We start from the raw sequence: 25,636 nt of genomic DNA, 5'->3' as shown, positions 1-25,636 counted from the left end.
TCAGGTATAACATACACCATGTCCTCAGGTATAACACACACCATGGGTCTGTCTGGTTTCACTGCTGCTGTCACATCTTCGACAGAACAGTCAGTGTCTAATCCGTGTGTGTGTGTGTGTGTGTGTGTGTGTGTGTGTGTGTGTGTGTGTGTGTGTGTGTGTGTGTGTGTGTGTGTGTGTGTGTGTGTGTGTGTGTGTGTGTGTGTGTGTGTGTGTGTGTGTGTGTGTGTGTGTGTGTGTGTGTGTGTGTGTGTGTGTGTGTGTGTGTGTGTGTGTGTGTGTGTGTGTGTGTGTGTGTGTGTGTGTGTGTGTGTGTGTGTGTGTGTGTGTGTGTGTGTGTGTGTGTGTGTGTGTGTGTGTGTGTGTGTGTGTGTGTGTGTGTGTGTGTGTGTGTGTGTGTGTGTGTGTGTGTGTGTGTGTGTGTGTGTGTGTGTGTGTGTGTGTGTGTGTGTGTGTGTGTGTGTGTGTGTGTGTGTGTGTGTGTGTGTGTGTGTGTGTGTGTGTGTGTGTGTGTGTGTGTGTGTGTGTGTGTGTGTGTGTGTGTGTGTGTGTGTGTGTGTGTGTGTGTGTGTGTGTGTGTGTGTGTGTGTGTGTGTGTGTGTGTGTGTGTGTGTGTGTGTGTGTGTGTGTGTGTGTGTGTGTGTGTGTGTGTGTGTGTGTGTGTGTGTGTGTGTGTGTGTGTGTGTGTGTGTGTAGCTCCTCTGCCGGAGCGCACCATTCTAAACATCTAAGCGCACACCCGTCGTAACTGCCGCCGTAAATGCAGTAAAGTGCAGAATGATATTGTGGCGATTACTTTGGACAATGTGTCGGGTTTCAACAATCAAAGTTGCCTTCAAACATGCACTCCAAAGTGGAAGAGTCTACCGCCAGCAATGGCGTCCCTCCGACCCAACCCCAGAACACCTGTTGGGCAGCAGGGAGACTCGAGAGGACTTCTCTGACTGGGTGCAGCCCCTGAACGAGCAACAGTGGTCGGACTTCCAAGTCCAGGAGAGAGCTTACCGGAGCAGTTTGGCAGACCGGAGCCGCCATGCTGACACCTACGTTTCATCGGGAGATCCGAGAAGCTGGCTCCGTCTCATTTCCCTCTTGAATGGAATATTCTTCGGGAACGGCGTGTTTGCACCTGAGAACCACTGTGGACACCCGCTCGGCTTCCCCCTCCTGAGTATTGATCAACCCACTTTTGTGCGAATAACATCCTGTGTGTGGCAGAACTGGTTGTTGGCTCAGCATTACGTAACAAACTGTTTCCAGCATGTCAAATGTGTGTGTGTATGTGTGTGTGTGTGTGTGTGTGTGTATATATCTGTGGAGAGAGACAGGTACTCTGTGTTTAAAGAGCTGAGAGGAGAGAGACAGGTAGAGAGACAGGTAGAGACAGGTATTGTAACACTGTGGAGAGAGACAGGTACTATAACACTGTGGAGAGAGACAGGTACTATAACACTGTGGAGAGAGACAGGTCTGGTGGTGTGGAGGGCATCAAAGCTGCAACAAAAGGAAGATAGTACATTAAAATATTGCCTACAGTTACTGGCACTCCATGTTCATAAAATACTACCATACCATGTTCATAAAATAGCTAGCCTAATACATGACAATGATAATTACCTAGTCACTAGGCTAGTATTCAGAGTAGTGTTAGCGGCTAGCGGCTATCTCGTTCATAACAAACAAAGGAACACATGTTTTTAAACTTTTAACATTTCTGTAATCTATTACACTTGACATGTTACAGTATTCCAGTATTACACACTGAACATGAGTCTTACAACTTTTACAACGTAGACATACTAACCGTACTTTCAACTTAGACAGACATTTCCGAGCTACAATGCTAGAATGCTAACAACAATGGAACCAGCCAGGAACAATGTGCTTTCAGTTAGTTGCTAGTGGGTAATAATAAAGAAATGTCTAAATACACGAACACACTGGTTTCAACTAGTAACTACCTTAACTAACAAATTCGCTATGTACATAAATAGATCTGGCTCATAATAGATCTTACCTTACGAGTCTTAGTGGAGTAAACAAACCAGCGCGCTGCTTCTCTGCTCTTCTCAAAGCAGCACTCTACTTCCTGACTCTTCGCGTAACCAAATCGATCGGCCAATGAGAAACAACCTGGATCCAGTTCCTCCCCTCCCACAAGGCAGAATCTCCCGGGAGAAATCCGGTGAAAAATAAGCTTATTTTGTTGACTAAGTACACGTATTTAACTATCGTAAAACTGCTCGAAAAAATAACGAGTGGGTAGTTCAAAACCTTAACTTGTGTCTGGTGAAAAAAAAACGAAATCAGATTATTATTATTTTTTTTTGCAAAAACGCACATTTTAAGCCTTTGCACTTTGCGCCCGTTTCGCAGTTCGATGACGTCATGTCACATATTGACAGCTGAGTGGTTGAGGGTGGGGTTAACCAGACAGTGTTACCGCCCATTACCTGGCTGTGTGAAGGTGAGAAAAAAACAACATCTTTGAAAGGCATTTTCTCTGCTTAGTGATTTCAGGTGTAGCAACTTTCAAATACTCATGTCGTCTTCAATTTGTTTCCAATTTCAATGTATGATGCATCATTTGAAAGCTTACAATCTGTAGTTTAAGCACATGTAAAAAACAGAAAAATGATTTCGCCTACAGGTAGCCCTTTTCATTGGCAGTTGTCTATGGCTAGCAATAATGTAAGTAAGGGCACGGGACGTGCAGTTCAAATGATTTCCTGGAACGTGGGGGGGGTCAATGGGCCTGTAAAAAGAGCAAGGATATTTTCCCACCTAAAAGACCTTAAAGCTGACATTATTTTCCTACAAGAGACTCATTTACGCACTATTGATCATCAACGATTAAGCCGACCTTGGATAAGCTCAATCTTTCACTCAAAGTGTAATACTAGAACAAGAGGAGCAGCGATATTGATTAAGAAAAATATTCCTTTTAAACATGATGAAGTTATCTGTGATAGTAATGGGCGCTATGTAATTGTGGTAGGCATCCTGTGTCAGAAGCCAGTGGTGTTAGTAAATGTATATGCCCCTAACTATGATGATGACGATTTCATGAAGAAACTCCTTTCTTCAATACCCAAATTACACTCTCATTCTTTGATACTTGGTGGTGATATAAATACTGTAATAAACCCCATCTTGGATAAATCAAACCCCAAAACCACAAGCCCCTCTAAAGTGGCTCAGACGTTATCACAATTTATGAACCAATATGGCTATATTGACCTTTGGCGATCTCTACACCCAACAGATAAACATTTTTCCTTTTTCTCGCATGTCCATAAGTCTTATTCTCGCATAGATTATTTTTTTTTTATAGATAAAGCGCTTCTCCCTTCGGTAGCCTCTACTGAATACCTGGCAAGGGTGAACTCAGATCACTCTCCTTTAACCTTGGAATTTGATATCAAGTCCCAACCCAAAGAATTCCGTCCTTGGAGATTTGACTCCACACTTTTATCAGACTCAAATTTTTGCACCTGTATTACTCAATCTATAGAGGTGTTCCTAGAAACCAACCAAACCGACGATGTTAGCCCCAGTTTGCTCTGGGAGACTCTTAAGGCAGTCCTTAGAGGCAGGATCATTTCTTACTCAGCACATACTAACAAGACAAGGAAAGAACGAAAACAAGAGCTGCTCTTCTGATCTTGATGAACGTTATGCATTGGCTCCGACTGCAGAATTGTACAAAGAAAAAATTGACATGTTTTATCAACAAAAGAAGCAGAGAAACTATTACTCAGAACACGTGCCACACTATATGAACACAGAGAGAAGGCAGGGCGTCTCCTTGCACATCAACTGAAGGGTAGGTTAACCTCGCAGCAAATTCCTCAAATAGAAAACGCCTTAGGTCAAATAACTACTGACCCTTCTGGGATCAATGACACCATCAAGTCCTTTTACTCCCAACTCTATGAATCAGAATCACCAAGTAACGACACTGTAGTGCAACATTTCTTTTCAAATAAACATTTACCAAACCTATCAACTGAGAATAGAAACGACCTGGAGTCTCCACTAAGTATATCTGAGATAACCAAAGCCATTACACTAATGCACAGCGGAAAGTCTCCAGGGCCCGATGGCTTCTCTGTAGAATTTTTCAAAAAATGTTCAAAGCTACTCGCTCCTCTCTTGTTGGAGATGTTTAAGGAATCTCTGCAACAAGGCACATTGCCACTCTCAAACAAGCTTCCATATCTCTAATACCTAAAGCAGGAAAAAACCCAGATATATGCTCATCATACCGCCCCATATCCCTCCTGAATGTGGATCTTAAAATACTTGCCAAAGCTTTAGCATGCAGACTTGAAACTGTTCTACCCAGTGTCATATCAGAGGACCAAACAGGGTTCATCAAAAATCGTCACTCTTTTACAAATGTGCGACGGCTTCTTAATATAATCTTTTCTCCAACCTCAATGACTGTTCCAGAAGGTGTCATCTCCTTAGATGCCGAAAAGGCCTTTGATCGGGTAGAATGGGACTATTTATTCTTTACCCTAAAATAAATTGGCTTCGGAGAACACTTTATTTAAATATTTAGGAATCAACATCTCTCAAAGTATATCATTACTAGTCAAAAACAATTTCTCTGCACTAACAACAAAAGTCAAAGAAGATCTGCAAAAGTGGAATAGCTTACAGCTAACACTCGTAGGGAGAACGCAGTGTATCAAAATGAATATTGTTCCACGATATTTGTACCTATTTCAATGTTTGCCTCTTTTCCTCCCCAAATCCTTCTTCCGTAACATTGATGGTGTATTGTCATCCTTTATATGGGGCAATAAAACTCCAAGGCTTCAAAAACCCTTATTACAGAGGAGCAGATCGGAGGGCGGGTTGGGTTTACCAAATTTGCAATGTTACTATTGGGCAGCCAATATGCACAAAATTATACACTGGGCCTTCTAGCCCGAAACTCAGTGGTGCCAAATGGAATCACATTCATGCTATTCTTCCTCCCTAAAAGCTTTGGTATGCCATGCCAAAAGACTGAAGCCCAAGCAACACACAAATAATCCGATAGTCATATCTACTTTGAGGATCTGGCAACAAATCAAACAGCACCTTGGCTGGAATACGCTTCCCCTTAATACCCCAATATGCAATAATGAGCTGTTCAAACCTGCTAGGATCGATGGCAGATTCTCTCTTTGGGACAGACAAGGTCTTAGCACGATCAGCAATCTCTACAAGGATGGCATATTCTCCAGCTTCGCTCAGCTGTGTACTGCCTTCAACCTACAGCAATCGGACCTATTCAGGTACTTTCAAATTCGGCACTTCGTTAAGTCAAATACATCCTCATTTCCGGATGCTCCTCCCTCTTCGGGAATTGACAAACTCTCACCTGTGGCAAAAATGACACGGCAACACATTTCACTCTTATATGACCTCCTAGCCCCGGATACACCCCCGGCTCTGATGAGGATTAAGACAGAATGGGAATCAGAACTTGGCATTACCATATCTGATGACCAGTGGACTGAGGCATTGAGGGAAATAAAATCTTGTTCATCCTGTGCACAATTCCAACTAATACAATTCAAAATAGTTCATAGAGCACACTACAGTAAATCTAGACTCGCCAAGATATACCCGAATGTAGTAGACACATGTGATAGGTGCTCCCAGTCTCCTTGTAACCTCACTCATACTGTATGTTCTGGTCGTGCCCGAAGCTGGAGGAGTACTGGAAATCTTATTTCAAAGTAATTTCGGAAGTGCTGGGACATGTAATAGAACCGTCCCCACAGATTGCTATATTTGGTATACCTGAAGAAGGCAAAAGAATGTCAGTAAAGCAAGCAAATGTGATCTCATTTACCTCTCTGATAGCCCGTCGGAGAATACTTCTACTATGGAAGAGCACGCCACCCCCATCACCAACTTCATGGCTACGCGATACAATGTCTCTTTTGGAATTAGAAAAAATCAAGTTCTCTATACGGGGTTCGACAGACAGGTTTTATAGTCACTGGCGGCCCCTTCTCACTTATGTTAAGAATCTGACCTCCCTTTCCCCAGAATGATTATTTCCATATTGCATTGCAGTGAAAAAACCACACTTGCTGTTGAATAGCCAGGTTGTTATGCAGAGCAATGATCTATAAGACCCTAAAGTAATACTTCCCCTTGCTTCTATCTCTTTCCTTTCTGCATCTACCATTCTCTCTCTCTTTCTTTTCTTTCTTTTCATTATTTTATTTTATTTTTATTTTTATTTTTATTTTATTTTGTTGTTGGCTGTGAATTTGATATTCAATATTTGTGAATATTGATTTGTGAGGACTGCCAAAATGCCAATAAAATATGTTTACAAAAAAATAAAATAAAAAAAACACGGTAACTATCCTTGTCTGTTACCGTACTTCACAAAATGTAGTCATTTTTTTTATCATCGTCGTGCCTAACCACCCCGCTAGCTGTGCCGATATCCACGATATACCACGGCTTCTCCTTCCATAACGCTTAATTAATTACCAGTAACGTTATCTCCTTAATTTCTAACTCATACTCACTGAGACATCATAGTCATGGCACACTCGATAGGGGTCATCAGCCTCCGGATCACGTCCTCTGTCAGCAGCTCAGGACAGTGGGCCACGAAGCTACGCATCGCTGGGAGAGAGGGGAGATTATCACGTGATCAGGGGTCGTAGTAACAAAAAGTAGTATCTTGTGAGTGTGAGTGTGTGAGTGTGTGTGTGTGTGCGTGTGTGTGTGCGTGTGTGCGTGTGTGAGTGAGAGTGAGCGTGATTGTGCGTCAGGGTTTCCGTTAGAAAAAAAGTGTCCGGGAAGATTTCGATTTACCGGACAAACGTGAGATATTCCGGTCATCATATTAAAATATAATATAGCTGTTTGTCGCGGTGATTACTGTTGTGTAGCCTATATATGCCATTTAATGTCTATTTCTCATCCGATACGATTAGATGCGAGTAGGGGTGTAACGGATCACGGAAATTCCGTGATCCGTTCGGATCGCCCTCCACGGTTCGGAACGCATGTGTACCGCGGATCAATTGCAAAATGTTAACAAGTAATAATATTACTTAATATCTTACTTAATATCTCTTGTAAATCACAATGTAGAGTTGCCATGAAAAGATAGACGCGACAGTTGCGGGCTTTGTTGTACTCTAAAGCGCAATGATAGGTTGATAATGCGAAAGAAAAAGAATCCGTTGTTTGCTCACTACACGTGAAGCTGGAAATCCACAACAACAAGGCTGCGTTCGTAAATCCGCTCTGGAATCTGATCAGCGTTCAAGGAACGCCTCTTGTCCAATCAAAGTACTTGGTCCCTTTATGACGTCGGACCCAGTGTGCGCTCCGGCGCTCTCAAAGCGAATTTACGAACGCGGCCCAAGTGTGTCATGTTACGTTGTTCGGCGGAGAAGAACTCGAAATGCCTCCTCGTCATTTAAATCCCATGTATTGGAGCACTTTGGCTTCTCTGTCAACTATGACGGGAGGCACGAAAAAGGTAGCTCGACAACTTCTGATAATGTAGGCATTTTTTTCATACCATGTTCAAAATAAGGGTTCACTTTATTATTTAGTTAAAAGTGGCATAAAACATGTTTATTCATCTGCTTTAAAGAGCCCAGTGACTCACTGCTGCAACCAGGCGCCTCCTCCCTCTCTCCTATCATTTAAATTGAGTGTATTTCAGTATAATTATGTAATGTTTGAGTGTAGAATATGTTATATATATATATTATATATGTATATATATGTATATATATATATATATATATATATTACCAGTTTTGACATCTTGAATGTTGTTGGTTTTTGTCACATAGTAAAAGTGGTGTTTTTACAGAATTCAAGGAAAAAGCAGTTTTTATAAAAACAAAAATGTTTTGTGTTGATCCGAAAAATGATCCGATCCGTGACTCAAAAACCGTGACACGATCCGATCCGTGAGTTAGGTGATCCGTTACACCCCTAGATGCGAGCTATATAATATATAATAATATAACATGATTCGCATGCGCGCTATGCCCAGCTGAACGCTGCTGGCTGAGTGCTTGTAAAAGGAGTACACAGAAGCAGTTGTGCGCTTGTAGGCTCCTACCTGGTCAACAGCCTTTGCAGCATCTAGCGCGGCCAGCGCAACTCGGTGGGCACCACAGTGCAACTGAATGGAAAACGCACTCTGTTTCTTCAGAAGAGCACCAACTCCAGCACGCTTCCCCATCATTACACTGGCCCCATCCGAGCCCAGGCCAATGACGCGGGACAGCTCCACACCTCCACCACTTTGTCAAATATACACTGTGCGGTCCCGGAGTGCACATCATAATTGCCCAGAAAACATGTCTCAACTCTTCCTTTTATTTCCAACTTCACGTATATAATCAGCTTCTTGTCCACGGTGATATTTACTGTCTCATCAATGATAATTCCAATGAAGTCACTCCCCTTTAGCTTTTCATCCAGCTGATCCATCACAACGTCTTCCAGTGCCCTTTCCATGTCATCAACGGAGTCGCTGTGGCGGTAAATGCCCTCACTCAAGACAAAATCTGGAGCCTTAACTGCTTTCAGTAGCTCAGTCAGTCCCACATACTGATGACATGCGATGCCATTTTTTGCCATGTGAAATGCAACTTGTAGCTGAGAGTGCAGCTTATTGTTAGCCGTTGCATTAGCCTGCTCACAGTGGCCTTTCATAGCGGTTTGCTGTTGCCTCAAACTGACCGCCGATATGTGCTCACTGCACCGACTGTGATCAGTGAGAGCCGACATTCTCATATTTGTTGCTCCTCTCGTGAATCTGTTATTCCTCCCCGATTTTTCGCACGGTGAGCAGAAAAATGTTCCTTCCTCATCTAAACGCAGCCAGGGGAAATGTTCTTTCCATTCAACTCTGAACCCTCGAGACTTCTTGACTGGAGGAGCCACTACCTCCATCTCTTCAGTCAGACTTCTCCTCAGACTCATTGTTGCTTGGTTTCATGAAGTCATTGTTAAGCTTACTTTGTCTTGCCATGTTTACATTAATTTAATCGCTCGCTATGGTGCACTTTGAGCTGCAACGTTTGCGTATTATTATGGTGGCCGGGTTGGCAGGGTTGCCAGATGGGCCGGGTTATCGCCGAATGGGCTACTGGGTTTAGCGGTAATAGACTGGTTAGGCTGTAATCCCATCTGGCATTAATCCCATGTGGCATCTGACTATTACCGCTGTTTCGCATAGGCTAGCCTACACATTAGGAGTCATCATCATGCCGGCGTCAAATCATATCATAATAAAAGAAATATATAGCCTATATATTCGTCTTTTTTAAAATAGAAGGAATCAGAATGTGAACTTTAGCGAATTGTATTCAAATTGTGCTTAGAGGGAATTATTTTCACCGGACATTATGACCGACGAGTTTTAAATTTGTCGGACTTCAACAAATTTTACCGGACAAAGACTGGTAATTACCGGTTAACGGAAACCCTGGTGTGAATGAATGAATGGTCTTTATTGTCATTGCAACAGTACAGGTACCAAACAACGAAATTTAGGAGGGGTGGCTCCCCTGGTGTTAGGAAAAAAAAAAAAAAAAACTTTTAAAAAAAACACAAGAAGGGAAGGAGCTGGTTTACATAAATAAAGGCTATGTACACTATCCACTATACTATACTGTACAGATAGACGACTGGGTGTGCGTGTGAGTGTGAGTGAGCGTGATTGTGAGTGAGTGTGTGTGAGTGTGCGTGAGTGTGTATGAGTGAGTGTGCGTGTGTATGAGTGAGTGTGCGTGTGCGTGAGTGTGCGTGTGAGTGTGCGTGCGTGTGTGTGAGAATGTGCATGTGAATGAGTGTGAGTGAGTGTGAGTGTGAGTGTGAGTGAGTGTGTGTGTGTGAGTGTGTGTGCGTGTGTGTGTGTGTGAGTCTTTACCACAGAGCGCCCCAGCGCGTCCCTCCAGGGTGACCTGCCAGGTGAAGGAGTCTCCCCGGGCCTTCTCTGCCTCCAGCTCCTTCTGGGACCGCGGGAACACGTTCCTCCACAGCAGCAGCATCTTAGGCAGGTGGTACCTCACCAGGGACGGGCCTGGGCCCAAACACAACAGGACACAATGACAGTCCAGTCATTTTTAGAGCAGAGTATTCTTTTTTTTTGGGGGGGGGGGGTATTTTTCTGAGTGGGGCAATCCCACTCATATTTTTCATTTTATTGGACAGGCATAGTGAAGACAGACAGGAAAGTAAGGAGAGGAAGGGAGAGAGAGAGAGGGCATGTCAGCAGGGCATGGGCCGGACTCCAGTGTTTCCTCTACATGCATTTATTGGTGGCGGGCCGCCACGATGGAATTTCCTCCGCCACGAATTGATTCAGTCACACAAAAAAAATAATAAAAAAAAAATAAATATACATTTTAGCTGATTAAAATATATCTGATCCTAGATCAGCGCTATAATGGATGTTGACTAAAAGTGCACCTAAATCCACGCCCATCTCTCTCTAACCGCTGATCCAAAATCAGATTAATGACATTCAGTTGACGACGTGACACAAGGGCTCCTGATTGGTCTAAATGTGAACTGTGGTATTATTGTTATTGTGTACAGGCCACCGTAGTGACATCCGGGGGGTATTCCATCAACATCGCTAAAGGGAAAATCCAGGTTTAGTCTGATAAATCTCGCGAGAGTTCTTACAAATATCCAGGCATATTCTGATAGGTCTCGCGAGAGTTATCAAAAATAAGCCAGGATTTTCCTTTAGCGACGTTGATGGAATACCCCCCAGGTCAGGTGGGCAGGTTACGACGAGACAACAAGAGACCGGTATTGTAGAGCTTACAGAGCGAGTTAAAATAAAGACACTTACATTGAAATACAGAAGGACTCACGTGTATGTTTAATAGAATAACACGACATGGTGTCAGAAGTCCTGTAAGTGAGTGTTAAGAGTTAGATCGGCCGACAAGTGTCATTTGAGCTCGTGACGGTGAGAAGGGAGAAGAAAAGATGGATGCTAATGCTAACGCGGGAGCAGCTGCAGTCCAGAGAACGGCGCCAGTTTCAAGTGCTACGTTAGCAGACATTTGCAAGTCAAAAAACGATTCTTATGTGCCGTCACTTTAGCAACGACACAGTATTGTCAAGGGAAAAGAAGGGGAGACGATTTTTTTATTGACAACGGAATTACATGCTGGAAAAACATGCAGCTAAAATTCAGGGAACATTTGGACAATAAGAGACACACGGGAGAAGTACGGGAAAACAGGGCTCATGTGGGTCTCATCAAAGGTAAGAGTTTGTTTTCTTTAACTCAGCTGATACTCAGCTGTTTACCGAATGCTCCATCTGACTGTGATTTTACTTCTGTAATGTGGTGGGTTGACATAATTCACGCACGGAACTATAGGTTGAGACTATTGTTCCGTCCGTAGTACCCAAGTTGTTTAGACTGTTCTATTTACTGCTTGAGTGTGTTGTTGACAATCGTTCATGTCCTTCATTAAACGTTTAGCTTTGTCATTTGATACGCCGCCTACGACTACCATCTCTCTGCACTACAGTAAACAGTTAATCAGTAACGTTAGCCGCTTTTGTGCTCATGTAGGCCTACTTCGTATTATATTATAGCTGATGATCTTTGTGTGTGTATGTGACTGTCAGTCACAAGTTTATATTCTGTATATTCATTTTTTCTTTTTTTTGGCCATCCTCTAGTTTTGGCTGTGATTAGAAAAAAAAAAAGAAAAAAAAACGTTGTTTTGAGCGCGCGGTCACGCCCACCTGCCACCATTGTAACAATTCCTGGAGGAAACACTGGACTCCATTAAAGGTTTAATCAAACCATTTCGATACATCATCAATGTATTTGGCTAATTTCAGTCTCTGAATCTCATGGATAGTCCATGATTCGAACCCATGCCGACATGGGCATATGTGTGCACTGTTGACCGCGGTGCTAGACCACTGGACCACCAGAGCAGAGTATTCTATAGGGAAGTACTGACAAATGTAGACCGGAGGTAAATAGTGAAAATACCATAGAAATTATAATCCCTTTTATATATATTATAATAGTTAAAACAGCACCGCACATCCGTGATCAGACTTAGCTGAGGTGCTGGAACTGAAGAGTATCAATAGAGTGCAAAATAACAGCATCCGCACACTCAAACACTGTGCAAAAAAACGTTGTTTATTGCGAGCTTTCGGTCAGACCTTCTTCAGGCACCTGTCTATGACCTAAAGCTCGCAATAAACAATGTTTTTTTGAGTGTGCGGCTGCTGTTATTTTGCACAGGACGGAGGTAAATGAAAGGCCTGCGGGGGTGACTCACCCAGAGTCATCAGAGCTCCCAGTAGCAGCCAGCCAGCCTGGGTGCGCTGGAGGGACAGACGGCTGTTCTGGGCGGCGGTGCGGAGGAGGTCCTCGGCTATGCTCACCACCAGCTACGGCAGAGGAACCAGAGACATGATTAATTGAAAGTGATTAATCAAAAGTGATGAATCGAAAGTGATCCCATAAGGGTGCAGTCGTGTTCCTTTTTTCAACAAGCTCCATCTCTCTACCATGTAGGCTACTGTGTCTTGCCGAATCCGGTGTGGACTTTTACCGCTCGAAAGCTGACTTGATGTAGGCTACTGTACTTGGTCAACTGTAAATCAATGTGTGCGGGGTGTCCTCTGATAGGATAGCTACTGTTCTATCTCGCTGCATGCACATACATCCATTGGAAATGTGTTTGATGGATGCAAACAATAGGAGGAACATGAAAATTAACTGAAACATACATTTTAAAAACATGGTTAAGAGAAAAAAACGGGATCAAATAATTGCCATTAGACGATTATTTCATAATGCGGACTAAAGCATTAGTACGTGTCACAAACGACAGTTGACTTCTCGTAACCATGCCGACCCTTCGGGTACAGACCTTGCCCTTGGAGTGTGGGATGCCCAGGGGGCACTGGTGCACCCCCCCCAGCAGGGCGGCCATGGCGAAGCTGTACCCGCTGACGGCCTCAGGGGAGCTCTTCAGGCTGTTGATGCGCTCGGCGCAGCGCTCCAGCAGGGGGGTCAGCTGATAGGGCAGCGCCACGGCAACGCAGCGCAGGCACCAGGCGGCCGCCAGGCGCGCAGCCATGCTGGGGTGCAGCAGCACCGACGTCACCGTCTCCAGGAGGCCTGAGGAGTCAGGGGCGGGACAGAGAGACAGTTACACACTCCAGTTACCCTATTGTTAGCCTCATAGTTACACCGAGGGTGTGTGTGTGTGTGTGGGGGGGGGGGGGGGGGGGGGGGGGGGCTGGCGTAACAGAGTAACAGTTACACACTTGAGTTACCGTATGATGTGTATTTGAAGAGGGTGGGTGTGTGTCCATCTCTTCAGGCTACACCTTAATTGCTCCTCCTGAGACATCTACTACCCCCCAGCACTGCGTCTCCTGAGACATCTACTACCCCCCAGCACTGCGTCTCCTGAGACACCTGCTTCCCCCTATACTGTGACTCCTAAGACTTCTACTGTTTCTCCAGTGTCTATAAAAAAAGAAATATATAATATACAGTACAGGCCAAAAGTTTGGACACACCTTCTCATTCAATGCGTTTCCTTTATTTTCATGACTATTTGGTACATTGTAGATTCTCACTGAAGGCATCAAAACTATGAATGAACACATAGGAATTATGTATTTAACAATAAAGTGTGAAATAACTCTAAATATGTCTTATATTTTAGATTCCTCAAAGTAGCCACCCTTTGCTTTTTTGTTGTTAATAAAATATATAATAATATTTAATATAATGTGTTAATAATAATAATATGTTTTCAGTTATTTCACACTTTTTTGTTAAGTACATAATTCCTATGTGTTCATTCATAGTTTTGGGGCCCTATTATGCACTTCTTAACTTGCCGTATTAAGTTTTAATTAAGACGCACCGCCAGGTTAAGACCTACCTACCCTTATTATGCGCTTCATACGCGCTACTGCTATTATGCAGGTGTCGATAGGCGCCCACACATAAGACGTAAAACTCCCGTGCATATATTGCTCATTGTGGGAGTGTTCATATGTTAATGAAGTGCACTAGGCGCCCCTGCTATTATGCGATCTGACTTTGCTCCTATCGCTAAGAAGTGGTTTGAAAAGTTCTTACGTTTAGACTTCATGCACGTTTTGAAACACGAGCGCGCCTCCGCGGTTTGCGCATGCATGTGGGCACACATGAACACGCACGTGGCTCCACGGCAAGACGTCAATTACGGTCACAGTATAAATGCTTTATTTCAGAAGGGAGAGGCAGAGAAGCGCGCTGACCTCCTTCTTAGGACTTCCATAATAGCATAGCGCTAATGACTCAACGCAGCCGGTTCTTAAAGGGAATGGCACCTGGCACGCTGATTGGGTTGATTGAGAAGACGCCCAAAACACACCCATGACTAATTTCTTTGCTTAGCGCCGGCTTTTAGGCGCCCACTGCAGCACGCATAATAGCAAAGTGGCCTTGACCACGCCTCCACGTCTTAAGTTTAGATCTACCGCCTCGTCTTATTGATGAAGTGCATAATAGGGCCCTTGATGCCTTCAGTGAGAATCTACAATGTAAATAGTCATGTGACTAAAGTGTGAAATAACTCTAAATATGTCTTATATTTTAGATTCCTCAAAGTAGCCACCCTTTGCTTTTTTGTTGTTAATAAAATATATAATAATAATAATATTAAATATAATATGTGTTAATAATAATATGTTATTATATATATATATATGTAATATTATTCTTATATATTTGGAGGGATCTAAAATATAAGACATATTTAGAGTTATTTCACACTTTTTTGTTAAGTACATCATTCCACATGTGTTCATTCATAGTTTTGATGCCTTCAGTGAGAATCTACAATGTAAATAGTCATGAAAATAAAGGAAACACATTGAATGAGAAGGTGTGTCCAAACTTTTGGCCTGTACTGTATATATTATTTTTTTATCACGAAGACTGCCAATGGCCCCCGGCCTGAGCTAGATTACTCTTCCTGCTACGACTGGTGAACTGATGATTCACTTGCTTAGTCAAATGTATCGATTGTAAGTCGCTTTGGAATAAGGCATCTGCTAAATGCCAAAAATGTAAATGTAAATGTGTGTGTGTGTGTGTGTGTGTGTGTGTTACCTATGGAGGGCTCCGGGATGAGTGTGTGTGTGAGTGTGTATGTGTGTGTGGTACCTATGGAGGGCTCCTGTATGAGTGTGTGTGTGTGTGTGTGTGTGTGTGTGTGTGTATATATATGTGTGTATGTGTGTGTGGTACCTATAGAGGGCTCCTGGACGAGTGTGTGTGTGTGTGTGTGTGTCTGTGTGTGTGTGTGTGTGGTACCTATGGAGGGCTCCTGGATGAGTGTGTGTGTGTGTGTGTGTGTGTGTGTGTGTGTGTGTGTGTATATATATATATATACGTATATATGTGTGTGTGTGTGTGTGTGCAGTGTTTCCTCTACATGCATTTATTGGTGGCGGGCCGCCACAAATGAATTTCCTCCGCCACGAATTGATTCAGTCCACAAAAAAAAAAAAAAAAAAAAAACATTTTAGCTGATTAAAATATATCTGATCATAGATCAGCGCTATAATGGATGTTGACTAAAAGTGCACCTAAATCCACGCCCATCTCTCTCTAACCGCTGATCCAAAATCAGATTAATGACATTCAGTTGACGACGTGACACAAGGGCTCCTGATTGGTCTAAATGTGAACTGTGGTATTATTGTTATTGTGTACAGGCCACCGTAGTGACATCAGGGGGGTATTCCATCAACATCGCTAAAGGGAAAATCCAGGTTTAGTCTGATAAATCTCGCGAGAGTTCTTAAAAATATCCAGGCATATTCTGATAGGTCTCGCGAGAGTTATCAAAAATAAGCCAGGATTTTCCTTTAGCGACGTTGATGGAATACCCCCCAGGTCAGGTGGGCAGGTTACGACGAGACAACAAGAGACCGGTATTGTAGAGCTTACAGAGCGAGTTAAAATAAAGACACTTACATTGAAATACAGAAGGACTCACGTGTATGTTTAATAGAATAACACGACATGGTGTCAGAAGTCCTGTAAGTGAGTGTTAAGAGTTAGATCGGCCGACAAGTGTCATTTGAGCTCGTGACGGTGAGAAGGGAGAAGAAAAGATGGATGCTAACGTGGGAGCAGCTGCAGTCCAGAGAACGGCGCCAGTTTCAAGTGCTACGTTAGCAGACATTAGCAAGTCAAAAAACGATTCTTATGTGCCGTCACTTTAGCAACGACACAGTATTGTCAAGGGGAAAAGAAGGGGAGACGATTTTTTTATTGACAACGGAATATTACATGCTGGAAAAACATGCAGCTAAAATTCAGGGAACATTTGGACAATAAGAGACACACGGGAGAAGTACGGGAAAACAGGGCTCATGTGGGTCTCATCAAAGGTAAGAGTTTGTTTTCTTTAACTCAGCTGATACTCAGCTGTTTACCGAATGCTCCATCTGACTGTGATTTTACTTCTGTAATGTGGTGGGTTGACATAATTCACGCACGGAACTATAGGTTGAGAGTATTGTTCCGTCCGCAGTTGATTGCGTAGTACCCAAGTTGTTTAGACTGTTCTATTTACTGCTTGAGTGTGTTGTTGACAATCGTTCATGTCCTTCATTAAACGTTTAGCTTTGTCATTTGATACGCCGCCTACGACTACCATCTCTCTGCACTACAGTAAACAGTTAATCAGTAACGTTAGCCGCTTTTGTGCTCATGTAGGCCTACTTCGTATTATATTATAGCTGATGATCTTTGTGTGTGTGTATGTGACTGTCAGTCACAAGTTTATATTCTGTATATTCATATAATTTTTTTGGGCCATCCTCTAGTTTTGGCTGTGTTTTGAGCGCGCGTTTCATGCGCGTGCACGCGAAAAAAATCGCGCGCCCTTCGACTCCCCTCACGAAAACAATCGGAAAGTATCGGAACTCGTACTTTCATTCCGCGTATCGCGTATCGCATGGTTATCACGCCGCCACGTGAAAATTCAGTCCCGAACGACTCGTCGCTAAAAGGGACACGTTTCTTTTCTCTGAAGCTTTCAAACGTTCAGACGTTTGTTTTACAGCTTCATTATCGCACCTAGACCCCTGACCCAGGGAATATGGTTGGGAATTCTATTAGAAAAAAAAGACTTTGTTGCACAATCAAAATAATGAGCTATTTAAAGTGATAGCCTACAACATCCTCTACCATGGTTGAAATTGAGGACAGTGATAACAGCAGTCAAGAGAGCAGTGATGATGATGATTAAGCTTGTAGCATAAATAAATGCTTAGGCTGTAACTTTTTGTTGAAAAGTTGATTTCAGTGTTTACAGAACAGAGCAGTGCTTAAAGAGATGTCAGTTGATTTCATTGTGTTTAAAGAACAGACATTCAGTTAGTGCTTAAAGAGATGTCAGTTGATTTCATTGTGTTTAAAGAACATACATTCAGTTAGTGCTAAAGAGATGTCAGTTGATTTCATTGTGTTTAAAGAACATACATTCAGTTAGTGCTAAAGAGATGTCAGTTGATTTCATTGTGTTTAAAGAACAGACATTCAGTTAGTGCTTAAAGAGATGTCAGTTGATTTCATTGTGTTTAAAGGAGTCTGACAGACTTTCATGCTTAAAGAGCAGTCATTTGATTTTGCATTTGTTTCTTTTGTTCTGCACACAATACTTTGTTCGTTCATCTTTATTTATGAATAAATGTCGTTTTGCTAATATAAGTTATCCATGTATCTGTTTAATGTAAATGTAAATGTAAAATGTATCCCTTTTTTATCCATCCAGTGGGACGGGTCGTGACTCGCGAGCTCGGGGAGCACCAAGCAGCATCCCTAGGTGCTCCTCTGAGCACTGGCCCCAAAAAGTTATGTGCACCCCTGTATATATATATATATGTGTGTGTGTGTGTATATATATATATATGTGTGTGTGTGTGTGTGTGTGTGTGTGTGTGGTACCTATGGAGGGCTCCTGGATGAGTGGTGATGCCGTGGCGCTGAGGCTCTGCACCAGGCTGCCCAGCTCCTTCAGGGCGCAGACCATCACATGCTGGCTGGCCGACACGTCTGCTGCCCCCGCCTTGTTCTCCCCGCTGGTGTCGTTCACCACCGCCTCTGTGGAGGGGGGGGGGGGGGGGGGGGGGGTGGAGGGAGGGAGAGGGGAGAGGGAGGGGGAGGGAGAGAGAGAGAGAGGGAGGGAGAGGGAGGGAGGGGGAGGAAGAGAGAGGGAGGGGGGGAGAGAGAGAGAGAGGGAGAGAGAGAAAGGGAGAGAGAGGGAGGGGGGGAGAGAGAGAGAGAGAGAGAAAGAGAGATGGGAGGGTTTTCTTTTAGTCAAAAGAAAACTGACCCGAGTAGGTATTACCACACCACAGACAAATGAAACGTTTTTTTTTTGTGTGTGTGTGTATTTGGCCGTTTTTATTCGGGGTACTAGGCTATACTAGACCACTGGTAAACATTGTAACCACTCTACTGCGTGCGCAGGATATTAGCGGCATTATGTCTTTGTTTTTTTATGAATTTAAGTGTTCAGAAGTAGAAATTCATGAGGATTAATACCAGAATTAATTGGATTTTTCATTGTTAAAGGTTGGGGGTTTTTGCGTTTAAGATATTAAGTGATTTCTTGCCGATGATCCATGGCTGTCTTTGTGAAAAATCGATTAATCGTTCATACCGCCCACTGATTAATCGACCATGAAAACTATGCACATCCCTAATAGGATGGTTACATGAAACTTTGGCTCACATTGACCCAGGACTATGATTGTTTACCCCTGTCAAATGTGCTGTTGTCCAAACACACAGGAGTGGTCAGTAAACCTGGACCTGCGCCCCAGACAGTGACAGAGCCGCAGTGCTCTCAGCCTCACACCCAGAGCTCTGAGGGTTTATTTACAGCAAAACCAATAACATTTACACAGCCCTCATCAATCACTGGCTGTACAACAGCTACAGGACGTAATCTATAACAGCATTGGATAAATATGAAAGTGTCGAGTGAGCGAACTCTTTCTAGAGTGCAAAAGAGGCTAATCAGAGGACATTTTGACAGCGCTACAAAACTACTTTCTCTGATGACCTGAGAGACTCATTTAGAACTGAACTGGACACTAGGGAAAGGTATAGAGGGTTATATAGTTGGCCATTGGTAAACTAAAAATCCTCAGAGCTCAACAGGAAGCAATGATTTCAAAGGTTTGTTTAAACAGAAAGAGAGCAGAAAAGTAGTGCGGACCCACAGTTTCCCCGTTACGACTTCAGAGGTTTCAAAGCAAATGACAGAGTAAGAATCTTAGAAAAAGTTATTTTAAAGAAAATGTACTGATGAAAGTTACAAAACGTAACTGATGAGGTATAATGGGATGGGGAAATCAAGGAGTAAATGAATACAAATTACGGTGCAGAAGCGAGGATGCAAATTCAATGAATTAAAGGAAAGGTTTGGTACAAAATGACGCCTTTAGCATTCTTTAGCAACCTCACAGAGGTACAAAAAAACGGCTTCTGCTGAGAGTGAGTTAACTAAGCAAGCAAACCATCTCAGCCATCATAGAGCAGATGTTAACAGTGTTATCTGGTAAGTATCTGGTAAACAGTAAGCGTTTTTAAGAGTATAGGGTACATGCAATGGTTACTGTACAGCACAGCATATCTGAACCAATGTAATATCTGCAGAACAGTGTGTTTATTAATACTGTGCCTCCCATTAATAAATAAAAGCTGATGATCAAACAGTGACCAAATAGTTGAGCATGCTCGGAGCGTTAGTGTTAGTGACAGTTGAGCGAGCAAAGCAAAAATCCACACAAGCAGCAAGCAAACCACTCCAAAATAGAAAAAAACACAAAAAAACACAAGGGAGGGAGGGAGGGGGAGAGAGGGAGAGGGAGGGAGGGAGGAGAGAGAGAGAGGTAGAGGGGAGGGAGGGAAGGAGGGAGGGGGAGAGAGAGAGAGAGGTAGAGGGGAGGGAGGGAAGGAGGGAGGGGGAGAGAGAGAGAGGTAGAGGGGAGGGAGGGAAGGAGAGGGAGAGGGAGAGGGCGGGAAGGAGAGGGGAGGGAGAGAGAGAGAGAGAGGGAAATAAAAAAAATAAAAAATAAAAATACAAAATAATGAGGGAAATAATAAGGTGGTGAGTACTTACTCTGCAACGCTCTGAACCGTGATATTTCCCCCCCATCTACTTGCTCCTTACCCACAGCCCTCATCTGCTTGCTGATGGCCTGGCAGATCTCCTTGCCGGCGGCTATCTGGGCCTTCTCCCCCAGCAGCCCCCCCAGCGTGGCCCGCAGCATGAAGGACACGCAGCGCCGGGAGTACACGGCCTCCACGTGGGTCTGCGTGGCCCGCGGGTGGGACACCAGGTCCAGGACGTGAGACAGGAACGTGGCGAAGTTGCGCTCCAGCCACTGGCCGCCCAGCGTGGTCACAAACACCACGTACGCCTGAGGGAAGGGAGGGGAGAGAGAGAGAGAGAGAGAGAGAGAGAGAGAGAGAGAGAGAGAGAGAGAGAGAGAGAGAGAGAGAGAGAGACAGAGACAGAGAAAGAGACAGAGACAGAGAGAGACAGAGAGAGACAGAGAGAGACAGAGACAGAGACAGAGACAGAGAGACAGAGAGAGAGAGAGGGGGGCATCGACAGGGTTACTACATCATCACTGGTACGCCCTTAGAAACCGTTATCAATGGTAAATGGACTGACTTATATAGTCGCCTTATTCCAAAGCTCTTTACAACGGCCTCTCATTCACACATTCACACACCAATGGCGTCAAGCTACCATGCAAGGCACCGGCCCGCTTACTGGGAGCAATTTGGGGTTCAGTGTCTTGCCCAAGGACACTTCGACATGTGGCCAGCCGGAGTTTTTAACCGCCGATCTGCCGACCTTGCGATTATTTGACGCGGGCTCTACCTCCTGCGCCACAGCCGCCCCCATTATCACGTATTAAACATTCCAACATGGTTCCCTCACCTGTGTGACGCCCACCCGCACCTCCCTGCTGACGGAGCCGCCCCCCTTCAGCATCTCGCCCCCGCTCTTCAGGAAGCCGGACCCCCCGCGGAGGAACCCTGTGGCCATCAGCTCCAGAACCTCCTCCAGGGTGGCCCGCTTCACGTTCTGACGCATCACTGCAGCACAGCACACAGGCAGGGTTAAGACAGGGGGAAGGGGGCTTCAGATCCCCCACAGACACACGCACGATGAGAGACAATGACAGAATACAGTAGAGTGTGTTAGGCACGAAATGAAAAAGCAGAGTCGATACTAACGCGTCGCTCATTATTATTATTATGATTATTATGATTATTATTATTAATCCTTTATTTAACCAGGGTAGTCATATTGAGACAGTAGCCTCTTTTTCAAATGAGCCCTGGCCAAGAAAAGCAGCACATACAGTATAAAAACATACAATAACAACAAACAAGCAACAGAAGCAGTGAGCAGACACAGGCTATAAAAAGATAACCTAAGCACATTCGCATGTATAATTCAAAGTCTCCTGTAACACACAGTTTCAAATCATATAGACAAACGATATAACACACGAAAACACAACAATCTGACCCCTGACCCCTGACCTGCTGCTTGTTTGGGCATCAGGGCCGTGGCCATGACGGTGCCCAGCAGCTTGGACACGGCCACGCGCACCCCGTAGTTGGAGCCCTCCAGGGCCTTGAAGCACAGCGTGGCCAGGCTCTCCAGCTCCGTGGTCCACATGAACACCGCCTCGTTCTGCAGCTCCAGCAGACACTGGTCACACAGAGAGAGAGAGAGAGAGAGAGAGAGAGAGAGAGAGAGAGAGAGAGAGAGAGAGAGAGAGAGAGAGAGAGAGAGAGAGAGAGAGACACAGACAGAACAGTGTACCTTACTAGTGGTGCTATTAACACTAGAACAGCCATAACAGTGTGCCTTACTAATAAATGGACTGACTTGTATAGCGCCTTATTCCAAAGCGCTTTACAACGGCCTCTCATTCACCAATTCACACACACACACACACACACACACATTCACACACACATTCACACACCAATGGCGGCAAGCTACCATGCAAGGCGCCGGCCCTGCAATTGGGGTTAAGTGTCTTGCCCAAGGACACCTCGACATGTGGCCAGCCGGGGCTCAAACCGCCGATCTGCCGACCTTGCGATCATTAGACACCGGCTCTACCTCCTGCACCACCCCCCCATATTAGTGAGCCTATTAAAATACAACTATACAGTATGAGATCGTAACATTGTCGTAAAACAAACAACATACTCGTACAGAGTTGATTGTCGGTTCCTCACAATAGACTCCCACACACACACGGTCACTAACCTTGGCCACGGCACAGCGCACCGCCATGGACCTGTCTGTGAGGAGGGAGCGGGCGTTCTTGTAGATGTCCCTGTGGCAGGAGGCGGCGGCCCCCCCCAGCCCACCCAGCACCTTCTGCAGGCTGAGGAGGATCTCCCCGCGGCCCTGGGACTGGAACCACAAACACAGGGGGATCAGTGTGTCATCCACAAGCTCAGAAGTCTGTATGGATCACTACAATAACTATTGCCTCTACCACTACCATTTAAACATGTGCAACCAGTCAAAAGTTTATGTTTTGACCAACAGTGGCTATGCATTCATCTTGGATACCGGTGCACTCCCTTGGTAGGATAACATGATGAAATGCTCCTTGGTAGGAGTAGAACATGATGAAATGCTCCTTGGTAGGAGTGTAACATGATGAAATGCTCCTTGGTAGGAGTGTAACATGATGAAATGCTCCTTGGTAGGAGTAGAACATGATGAAATGCTCCTTGGTAGGAGTAGAACATGATGAAATGCTCCTTGGTAGGAGTGTAACATGAGGAAATGCTCCTTGGTAGGAGTGTAACATGATGAAATGCTCCTTGGTAGGAGGATAACATGATGAAATACTCCTTGGTAGGAGTAGAACATGATGAAGTGCTGCTGAAGACACCAGGCCCGTACCTCTGCGCTCTTCAAGGCCTTCAGGAGGTTGTTAATGGTGTCGGGGAAGGAGCTGCCCAGCATCCTGCCCATCTTCTCATAGAATGCCCCGACACAGGCGACTGCAGCCCTGCAACCAGAGAGCCATGGGTGTGAGAGCAGCTCAGAACAAACATTACATATCGTTATGCCTCATAGCATAATTGCCTAAGTCATATTTTGGCCAAATTGAGATATCTGCCTAACTCTACTCTCCTAACACTGCTGATTCACTGTGCATTATTGCCTCTATGCAGTCAACCTATCAGAATGCTTGTTACATTCCAAAATCACTATCTGCCCAAGTCATCTCTTTGACAGAGGCATTCTTGACAACACATACAAAGATGGCTCGGCTGACCACAAGTGAAGCTTGACGATATACAGTATGGCAGAACATAAACATGAATCACTCTGTTATTAAATGTTTTTGTTATTTTCTTCTAATAATTCTCTCTAACATGTAGGTTATGTTTCAGGTCATTTGAGCAGTAATGGTGAAATCCATCAGGCATAATGAAATATCCTCATCTACTGTATATACCGTAGTCAATCATCTGAAATATATTTTTTTAAACCGTAAAGGTTTAAATGATGTGTCAGATGCATTCTGCATGCACAGATGTGATTGTATCTACCAGGGACAAAGTTAGGAGGTAGAGCTGCCATAAAACAAACACATTAGGCCAAATCCACCCACACAAACCTCTTAATCCCTCTTTTAAACTACAAATTGTATTCTGCACAAACAAAGAGGATACAATGTATCTCAAATATGTGCATGTGAATTCGATTTCCATGTTCAATCAATTAATACATATTATGTGTGTGTATATACTGTATATATATATATATATATACACACACATATTATACACGCATACATATATTTTGATTTAGAGCTCACAGTTTTGTGGGTAGGTAAGCAGGTGTGTCATCCTTGCTTTTGATGATGTCGTTGCACTTGTCCAGAGTCTGGAAGACAGTGAAGGTGTCGCCGATGCTGTAGAGGGTGGCCAGGTTCTTAGCCAGCAGCTTCCTGGTGGGGGGGCCGGGGGCGCTGCTGATCAGCCCTGTCAGCTGCTCCACCAACTTCTTCTGCTTCTCCTTCACATCAATCTGTCACACAAACAACAACAAGTCACCAACCCAACATTCTAACCCAACACTCTAACCCAACACTCTTCACCAACCTGAAGAAGACATGTTAAATACAGACATTTAGGACAGACTAAGATGAAGAAAAACAAAATGGTACCCTAAATGGACTGACTTATATAGCACCTTATTATTCCAAAGCGCTTTACAACGGCCTCTCATTCACCCATTCACACACACATTCACACACCGATGGCGGCAAGCTGCCATGCAAGGCGCCGGCCCCGCTCATTCGGAGCAATTTGGGGTTCAGTGTCTTGCCCAAGGACACTTTCACATGTAGCCAGCCGGAGCTCGAACCGCCGATCTGCCAACCTCGCGATCATTAGACGCCGGCTCTACCTCCTGCTCCACAGCCTCCCCAAGATAGCAATAAATGTGTTTGTGTGTGTGTGTGTCAATTAATAGTGTGCCTTCAAGAGAGTCACCTTATTGGCTGCCACAAGAACTTTGTCCAGGAAGCGGAGCCACTCGAAGATGAAGACGGGCCGCTTGGCCTCAGTGATCTGGGCCAGGGCTTCCTCGTTGAGCAGCAGACTGTGAGCCAGCTCCATGGTGGGAAGGAGACTCAACCAGCAGCCAACACCAGTCTTGAATCTGGGGGTTCCTCTTAACACAGCTTCACCAGTCTAACAGCTAAAGGACATGGAACATACATACATGTCATACACGGATTCAGTTTCTTCTCATCCATGCATTTATATGAAATCTATGCCACCATCATGATTTAAGTTGATAGGCGGCCACATATTCTTCATGTCAATAGCAGCAGAATCATTTTGTTCCACAGACACTTCCGCAGGACAGCAGATGAATCAAATGACATGCCCTACTATGCATGTGCCCTAACTAATTACAGTTTTCGTCGCCACATTGAATGCCAAGTACCCAACACATAGGCCTGTAGTAGCTGTCTCATACTCATAACCCGGTGTGTACCCTCATATATTCATGCAAACGCCTAGCTAGGCGGCTAGTAGCTCAATGATATACATAGGGTGCGTTCGTAAATTCGCTCTGAGAGCGCCGGTGCGCACACTGGGTTCAACGTCACAAAGGGACCAAGTAATTTGATTGGACAAGAGGCATTCCATGAGTGCTGATCAGATTGAAAGAGCATGTTTACGAACGCTCCCATAAAGAAGATTGGAAGAGCATAGCTAACGTTAGCTTGGCACCAGTATCGTATAACGTCTAAAATAATAAACGATACAAACGTCTTACATTGAACCATAACTACCTCAAACATTTAATTACAACTTCCAACCTATGTTGTAAGGTAATATGATCAACAAATAATAAAATGTTGACCCGTCCTACCTGTCTGTGCCGCTTGGATGAATGACGTTTCATTTACAACGACTACATACGGACCTGTGTTCAGGGTTGCCAGATGGGATTGATATTCTCCAGCC

The 25,636-nt window shown here is 44.2% G+C and overlaps 1 protein-coding gene across 3 annotated transcripts in view; it reads right to left on the bottom strand.

Moving 5' to 3' along the window:
- heatr5b (HEAT repeat containing 5B) overlaps window positions 1–24,849 on the bottom strand; it is a 71,397-nt gene extending 46,548 nt beyond the window's left edge. For all 3 annotated transcript variants that reach the window (XM_080531648.1, XM_080531650.1, XM_080531649.1), the window contains exons 1-12: window positions 24,650–24,849; window positions 23,971–24,182; window positions 23,046–23,154; window positions 22,395–22,544; window positions 21,653–21,824; window positions 21,042–21,199; window positions 20,262–20,511; window positions 18,026–18,181; window positions 12,930–13,180; window positions 12,333–12,444; window positions 9,932–10,084; window positions 6,549–6,648 (exon numbers count right to left, since the gene is read on the bottom strand). In XM_080531648.1, the coding sequence (XP_080387774.1) occupies window positions 6,549–6,648; window positions 9,932–10,084; window positions 12,333–12,444; window positions 12,930–13,180; window positions 18,026–18,181; window positions 20,262–20,511; window positions 21,042–21,199; window positions 21,653–21,824; window positions 22,395–22,544; window positions 23,046–23,154; window positions 23,971–24,182; window positions 24,650–24,775 (1,949 nt within the window). In that variant the 5' untranslated portion in view covers window positions 24,776–24,849. The remainder of the gene's footprint in view (window positions 1–6,548; window positions 6,649–9,931; window positions 10,085–12,332; window positions 12,445–12,929; window positions 13,181–18,025; window positions 18,182–20,261; window positions 20,512–21,041; window positions 21,200–21,652; window positions 21,825–22,394; window positions 22,545–23,045; window positions 23,155–23,970; window positions 24,183–24,649) is intronic.
- Window positions 24,850–25,636: the final 787 nt, after the last annotated feature.

The sequence above is a fragment of the Nansenia antarctica genome, assembly GCF_963989245.1.
Source record: "Nansenia antarctica genome assembly, chromosome: 1".
NCBI classification, from domain to species: Eukaryota; Metazoa; Chordata; class Actinopteri; order Argentiniformes; family Microstomatidae; genus Nansenia; species Nansenia antarctica.
Note: the sequence above shows the minus strand (reverse complement) of the source record. Positions and strands in the feature narration are given on the sequence as shown.